Here is an 8,406-nt window from a genome sequence, read left to right on the forward strand (position 1 = left end):
TATTCCACTTTTGTTCTCTTTGTTTGACCTTGAATATTATTTTCTAATTACCTGTTGCTCATTACAATTCTGCTTTGTTTTTCATTTTTAAATTAATTTGGATTTCATCAGTTTCTGTTTTTCTATTCAAAATGAGTTTCTAGGGGTTTATTATGCTTAAAGAGGGGTCATCTTTTAAGAAAAAGTGCTATTTACAGAAGCCACCCTTGCTACCCAATTTAAATACACATGGAGGACTCTTGTCTTCTCACCTGTAATTGGGCAGTTCGTCCTACTGTGCTAAAATATGCAGTTAGTGTTGTAGATATCTCCTAATTGTATACTGTTTCTAAACATCATGCAGCTTAACAGACATCTGTATAAAATGAAAGAGGTAGTAATTAATTCAAATCAATTACTAAGGAACTAATTCTAAGATTTATAAGGTACATTGACAGAAACTGAATGCATAGCAGCTGAATATACTCAGTGCATAATCATGTATACTGCTGTTATTCATAGGTCTATGGTCACATAAAATTATTTTTGAAGTAGGTACCAAGAGAACTGACATGAAAAACAGTTCAAAACAAAGAGGCAGATGGCATGATTATCCGATATACTATACTTGCTGATAAAGTCATTGCGGATACCAGTGTCTTTCTTTCAAGGATGGGGTATTCCTAGTTGACAATTGTTGCATCAAGTGACTTTATGACCTTCACCTCTTACATGTATTATTAGCTATAGAAATAACAAAGAAGCTGATATGTCCAATTTTTAATTTTATGTTCTTGGAGTAGCCAGAATGACTATATAAAATAAAAGCAGCCATAATGGATGAGAGGTGCAAAATTAGTTGTTGCCAAAGGATGTGAGAATAGGATCTTGATAATTATAGAAAGGTAGTTTTCATTAAAAGTGAGAAAAACTAGTGTTCCAAAACCGATATTCAAATGTTAATATTAATCTTCTCAGATTATGGTTTTCAGTGTCACTTAGTTGTAGTGTGGCCAATGAATTGACCATTGAAAACTTAAATATCTTGACCTGTGTTCCCTTTGACCATGTGTTTTTTGAAGCAATTAAAATAGAATGTGCAGAAAGATTATGCTCTAAGCTGTCCCCTCAATATGACTAATTACAGAAAATATTCTTACTGGTTAAATATGATCACATTGAGAAATTATAAGACACAGTAACCAAATAAGCCAACATAGTTGGCGACACATTAGAAAATCATGAGAATGATTTCCCTCAGATTACAGAAGAGACCACGTGTTGAACAAAAGTACATATGTATTTATGCCTTCTCTTCTGTGTGTGTCTATTAGGATAATTTCTGAAAGTGAGTTATGAGTAAATCAAAGTTTCATAGATATGGAAAATATTTTGTCAAGCATAAAGTTCAGATTTTATGTATTAATTTGAAATAAAACATGGAAAACTGAAAAGAAAGCAAAATATTTTCCTGAAGTGCTAATGATAGATTTATTTTTCACTAAATATGACTTAATAATTATTGATTACCAAGTATTTTTAATTTCATAATGTTACCATAGAATATAGGGATGCAGTTTTATCAGACTAACAGTTTATATCCCATTATATTATAAATTACTTACTGTGTAACTGTGAGTGTATGACTACATAATTATTGATATGAAAATATAATATAATGTCTTAGGATACTTTTCTAAACATTAGTTTGTAACTTTAAGCTAACAAAACTTAAATAGCTAGAAATGAAGTATTGCTAGGAATGAGTATCTAAACTCAAGCGATGTTTGCTATTTCATCCCTGTGTAGTAGCTCAGGAATTTGGAAATTACATCTCCTACCTGCATTCAGTTAGTTCTAAGCTTTGTGATTATTTTAGCTTTGGGAGAGTGCTGTTAATAAGATCTTTTATAATGAGGCAATTAGAGGTGTGAAAAATAAGCAGGTACCAAGAGTCTATCGTAATGATGTTATAATTGCTTCAAAAAAATAATAGCACTAAGTAAACTTCGGATGTCAAAGACATTGGAATTACTTTCAGTTGTAGTGTGTGAGTGTGTGTGTGTGTGTGTGTGTGTGTGTGTTATGCATTTTTGCATATGTATGAGCCCACATGTATGTGACAGTGTGTATACTTGCATTCAGAGACACCAGAGGAGGCACCAGTTTGACAGTGTTTTCTTCTTCAAACTCTACTTTTTTTTTTTATTGAGAAAGGTTTCCTAGTGATCATGGAACATGCCAGCCATTTCTACAACTCTAGCTTGTCAGTTTGCCCCAATATTCGGGGTCTCCATGTCAGAGAGATAGGATTAATGATGGCTGCCACACCTGCTGGATTTCACTGTAGATTCTGCATACCCAAACTCTTCTTCACTCTTGCAAAAGAAGATTTTTACTCGCCAAACAACCTCATCTACATTTCCATTTTTTTCTGATTACGTGAAATATTGTGGACTTATTTTTAAAACAGTGTTTTGCAAAGTTGATGACCCATACAGAATAATTGGAAGAAAAAATGAGAGATGAACAGAAAAAAAACATTGAAACCATGAATAGATATTTTTTGTAAAGTAATTCTTTTTTTTTTTTCATTCAAATGAAACATGTTGAGCCAAATTCTCAGGATTACCAGTTTTTAATTAAAAAGTTGCACAAAACTTATTTATAAATATAAACAAGAACAAAAGATATAAGCACATTAGTTTTAGAATTCATAGAATTAGAAAGCTTCTTTGGAGATATCCATACTGAGTGAGGCCCATACTTGTTTTGCTATAGATTTTTTAATACAGAAAAACATGAAATATCCATAAAATCATTGCAGTTCATAAAGGGTATTTTTGATTAAATACTTCACACTTGATGCTGTTGGGCAAACAATATTGTTTTCACTTTATTTCAAAAGTAAATAATCAGTATGCAGGCAGCACAAAAGCCACTGAGGAGTTAATTTGTGATGCTCTTCAAGTACCTCCTGTTCACAGTTATACTCTATGAGCAAAGAAAAAGTGACGTTAAGAAATAAAATTGGGCCTATGTGAGTAGGTGTTATTTAAACATGTAAACATAGAAGTGCTGCAGATGTGATTCATATTCATATGGGTGTGTTTGTAAGTGTGATTATGTTTGATAGACAGAAATAGATATAGCACAAATATTGTTATATAAATTGTAAATGTCATTCAACCTGCAGACTTGGTACTTGAAAATAAATTATTATATGTATTTGGAGTGGGAGAAAAGAAAGGACAAATTAATTATCATAATTAATTATCATATCTTTTTTAATGTTCTCATTATTAGAAATAAGACAGACACTTTATTTGTAAATTGCTATTAATTTTCCTATCTTTATTTGAAAGTTTTAGTTGTTCTTGCCCCCATATGGTCTTTTTACCTCACGGCATTTTGGAACCAAAACTAAAACAGAAAATACACTGAGAAGCGGAAAAGACTCTTGGATATTGTTGTTGTTGATGATGATGGTGATTTCTGAAACAGAGTGTTCTAAAATGTTCTGCAGCTCACTGTCATTAAGGACTCATTGCCCTGAGCGTTTGATCATCAGATCTCTATCACAGGCATGCTGAAAATTATAAGTTTCTTTCACCTGGTGATGTGGTTTTGATTTTTAGAGACCAAATTTCACTCTATAGCCGAGTTTCACTCTATACCCGTGAACTCACTATTGCCTAACAATGGTCAAGGTGGGAGGCTAAACTGGCCAATGAACTTCTCAATCTTTTAGAGGTGGAGATATTAAAAAAGAGAACAGAAGAAGTGAGACGGGATAGCTTCACAAATGGAAGGGATATTCACATCTTTCCTATGAGTCATGAGGATTTTCTAAAAATTCTAAGTGTGTCATCTTTGTTATTTGTGTAGTTTCCTCTAGTTATCACTATGGCAACTGCCAGCCACTCAAGTCCTTGAAGGTGTACTATTGAGCACTCAGGTGAGGTTATAATGAAGTTAGAGGTTCTTTCCACTCCCTTTGACAGCTATATTAGATACAGCCAGGTAAGTCATCAGAAGGAGACATTCAGGTCTACATCTATCAGAGATTAGGAGTGCCATGGCTGAGTCGATGTTTAGCCAGGTAATATAGACATGACTCAGAGTAACGAAACCTAAAAACAAAATTTTCAAAGCCATACTAAGAACAGTGCATTGTACAATTCTCTCTGCATTTCAGTAGGGCTTGCAAGTATAAATTTGTATTCTTTGAATAATGTACAAATGTACATTTGAACTACATGCACCTCTTGTCTCTAAAGTAAACTTATATAACAAAGCAAGCCACAAAACTGGAGTGACATGCTACATTATTGATGTTCTTTGCTCCTGGAATGTAATGGATCATGGTGTGTGTTTTACTGAGATTTAAAATCTTACAGGAGTCATCAAGACTGCCCTTCCCAACATGGATAGAGAGGCTAAAGACCAGTATTTGCTTGTCATTCAGGCAAAGGATATGGTTGGCCAAAATGGCGGACTGTCTGGAACCACCTCAGTTACCGTGACCCTAACTGATGTCAATGATAACCCTCCTCGCTTTCCACGAAGTAAGTTATTCAATGCAATGACTCATATAAAAGAAGATATTTATAACACTTGTTTTTAAGTGCTCTTAAACGAGAAATTCTTATGATGTTCTCCCAATTTTGCATTTCATCAAGGTCTTAATTTAATCACACACTATGGAATAGTAAGGCTAATACAGAGAGGCTATCAGAACTTCATACTTTTCCCTACGTACAATAAAATGTATCTTGAATTTACACTTTAAATACTAGATGTTTTCTTTGTAATTCTGTATTTATATTTATCAAAAAAATTATTTTTTGCTAGTAAGAGTTTAAAATTATAACCATTTATTTTTAAAGCATTTTTATTATAATTATTAACATTTTCACTCCACAAATTGATGAGATTCATCTCTTTATAACATATGTTCATTCTATGCTTTTAACCAGGTCGTATACAACTCACATTCTTTTTACATTTGTACCACATCTCTATCATAAAAAAATATAAACCTTTAAAAATAATGCAATTCAAAGCATGAGATGAGCTTTGGCACAAAATGTCTTTTGACAGATCCAGAAATTAAAAAAAAATGAAAGAAAAGAACAAATTTGTGTCCTGTTTTTAAAATTATTGTGTCCTACACCTTTGTGTTTGTAGCATGTAGGATTTCTTTAGAATGTTAAAAATTGTTTTCTTGTTTCTTTCTTTCTTTCTTTCTTTCTTTCTTTCTTTCTTTCTTTCTCTTTTCTTTCTTTCTTTCTTTGTTCCTTTCTTTCTTCCTTCCTTTCTTCTTTGACAACTGTGTCACATATATAATGTCTCATTATGATAACTCCGTTATCACGTGCTATTTTATTCCTCCCTCCTTCCTCAGAAGCCCCTCCTTCCAAAGAGTCCCCTCATCTTTTTCTTTGTTTGTGGCCAACTGCATTTACATTACATTGTCTGAATGAAACTAGGTAAGTGGGCAGATCATTAATGGCTAGTCCAAGGTCATTTTGTCAGTGGCTACTTTAGGGAACAGGATTCTTGTCTCCCCAGCAACCCTTATGTTTAGTTTAAAACTTATAGGATAGGGGGAGCTATGCAATGTCTCTAAAATGGTTGTCTAGTAAAAATATAGAACTCAATTCACAGCCAACAAACAATATGAATCAGCCAAGTTGGCTAATATGCAAACTCTTAATCTTTTTTCATTCCAATAATATATGTTTTGATAACACACACACACACACACACACACACACACACACACACACACACACACATAATGGGACTTCCAAAAATCATAGAAAAAAGCCCCATGCTTTCCATTAAAAACAATCTTTTATGTCTTTGAAGGGAAAAGGGGTTTTAATAAAGAAACAAAACCCTTGTTAGCTTACTTGTCTTGGAAAGTGACTGCTTTTTTCTAAAGCTGGAGAAGTGATGATATTAACACATTTAGTTTCTGTGTTTCTCATGACATTCTGACATGGAGCCTAGGTTTTCCAGTGTTTTCTTGCCTTTCTTAGATTCTAAAGTAAAGAAACCCAAATATGTATTTTTCCTTTGTTTCATTTTACCCAGGTTTTCTCCATAAATTAGTTACTACTATACCTTTGAAATCTTTGAATTTTACTAAGAACACCTATGTGTGCAAGGAATCCATTAAAATGTTACACATATATTATAATCATTTAAAAATTTCAGTATTCATTCAATCTTTCAAAATTGTAGGACAAAATGACAGTACCCTTTCTTTTCAATATTCCTCTAAAAGATATTCTGTTCCCTGTATATGCCAAACTGCAAATGCAGAATGAATTTACAACCAATAGACTATGAAGTAAGGTTCAAGGGCAAGAAAAACAAATGATTAGAAGAAAACTGTCAAGGAACATATTTGTGGGTGTTTTTCCTAATTTTTCCACATCTGCCTCTCAAAATACTTTTTTATCTGAAAAGGGCTAAAAGGATTATTAAGGATATGAAATTTGTTTCTGTATGTGATTCCTCTTTTTCTTTCTTTCTTCCCTTTCAAAATAATTTTACTTATTCTTTTGTAATATTATATCTGAAATAATGGCAACAAAAGTCAGAGATTCAACTCTTTTATCTCTAAAAGATATTAATGAAAGAAGACTTATATTCCCATTCCCACAGCCTCTTGCACAGTTTTGGAGAAGTTTCTTTGTACGTAATACCAAATATGAGAAAATAAACAAGATAGACAAACCTTTAGCTAAACTAACTAGGGGGCACAGGAACAGTATCCAAATTAACAAAATCAGAAATGAAAAAGGAGACCAAAACTGAGAATATTCAAAAAATCATCAGATCCTACTGTAAAAGTCTATATTCAACAAATTGGAAAATGTAGATGAAATGGATGATTTTCTAGACAGATACCAGCTACCAAAGCTGAATCAAGATCAAATATACCATCTAAACAGCCCATAACCCCTAAGGAAATTGAAGCAGTCAATAGAAGTCTCCCAAACAAAAAAAGCCCAGGGCCAGATGGTTTTAGTGCAGAATTGTATCAGACTTTCAAAGATGACCTAATACTAATACTTCTCAAACTATCCAATAAAATAGAAACAGAAGGAACACTATCCAATTCTTTCTATAAAACCACAGTTACACTGATACCTAAATCACAAAAATACCCAACCAAGAAAGAGAACTTCAGACCAATTTCCCTTACATACATTGATGCAAAAATACTCAATAAAATGATAACAAACTGAATTCAAGAACAAATCAAAATGATCATTCACCATGATCAAGTAGGCTTCATCTCAGGAATTCAGGGATGGTTCAACATATGGAAATCCATCAATGTAATCCACTGTATAAACAAACTCAAAGTTAAAAAAACCCACATGATCTTATCATTAGATGTGAAAAAGCCTTTGACTAAATATAACACCCATTCATGTTAAAAGTATTTGAGAGATCAGAAATCCAAGGTTCATACCCAAATATAATAAAAGCAATATACAGGAAACCAATAGCCAACATCAAACTAAATGGGGAGCAACTCAAACAATCCCATTAAAATCAAGAATAAGACAAGGCTGCCCACTCCTCCTTACTTATTCACTTATTCAATAATTAATTAATGTTCTAGCTATAGCAATTAGAGAACAAAAGGAGATCAAAGGGGTACAAATGGGGAAGGAAGGAGTCAAGATATCACTATTTGCAGATGTTATGATAGTATAATAAGCAACCCTAAAAATTCTACCAGAGAGCTCCCCTACAGCTGATAAACAACTTCAGCAAAGTGACTGGATATAAAATTAACCCAAACAAATAAGTATCCTTTCTCTACTCAGGATAAATGGGCTAAGAAAGAAATTAGGGTAACAACACTCTGCACAGTAGTCAAAAATAACATAAAATATCTTGGTGTGTCTCTAACCAAGCAAGTGAAATATCTATATGTTAAGAATTTCAAATTCCTGAGGGGTTTGTGAAGAGGTAACCCTGAAGTGGGATATCATTTGAGATGTAAAGGAAGGAAGTTATTAATAAAAATGTCACCATAGATAAATAACCGAAGATATTCCATGACAACACCAAATTTAAACAATAGTTTTCCACTCACCCATCCCTAAAGAGGACAGAAGAAAACTCCAACTCCATGAGGCTAACTACACTCAAGAAAACACAAGAAATCTCCCTCCCCCTCTCTCTGCCTCTGTCTCTGTCTCTGTCTCTGTCTCTCTCTGTCTCTCTCTCTCTCTCTCTCTCTCTCTCTATCTATCTCTTTTTCCTTCTCTCCCTCTATCCCTCCCCACCACTACCAACATCAAAATAACCGGAAGTAAGAACCATCAGTGATTAATATCTCTCAATATCAATGGACTGAAATCCCCAATAAAAAGACACAGGCTAACAGAGTAG

General features: G+C 33.3%; 1 protein-coding gene across 6 annotated transcripts in view; it reads left to right on the forward strand.

Annotated features, from left to right (window-relative positions):
• The window catches only part of Cdh7 (cadherin 7), a 146,453-nt gene that overhangs the window by 60,084 nt on the left and 77,963 nt on the right, over positions 1-8,406 (forward strand). For 3 of the 6 annotated variants that reach the window (XM_031379948.1, XM_031379967.1, XM_031379958.1), the window contains one exon: positions 4,448-4,547. In XM_031379948.1, coding sequence (XP_031235808.1) covers positions 4,448-4,547 — 100 coding nt within the window. Of the gene's footprint in view, positions 1-4,379; positions 4,548-8,406 lie in introns of all 6 variants that reach the window. The other 3 variants (XM_031379928.1, XM_031379939.1, XM_031379923.1) reach the window with 1 other exon arrangement.

The sequence above is a fragment of the Mastomys coucha genome, unplaced genomic scaffold, assembly GCF_008632895.1.
Source record: "Mastomys coucha isolate ucsf_1 unplaced genomic scaffold, UCSF_Mcou_1 pScaffold1, whole genome shotgun sequence".
Taxonomy (NCBI): domain Eukaryota; kingdom Metazoa; phylum Chordata; class Mammalia; order Rodentia; family Muridae; genus Mastomys; species Mastomys coucha.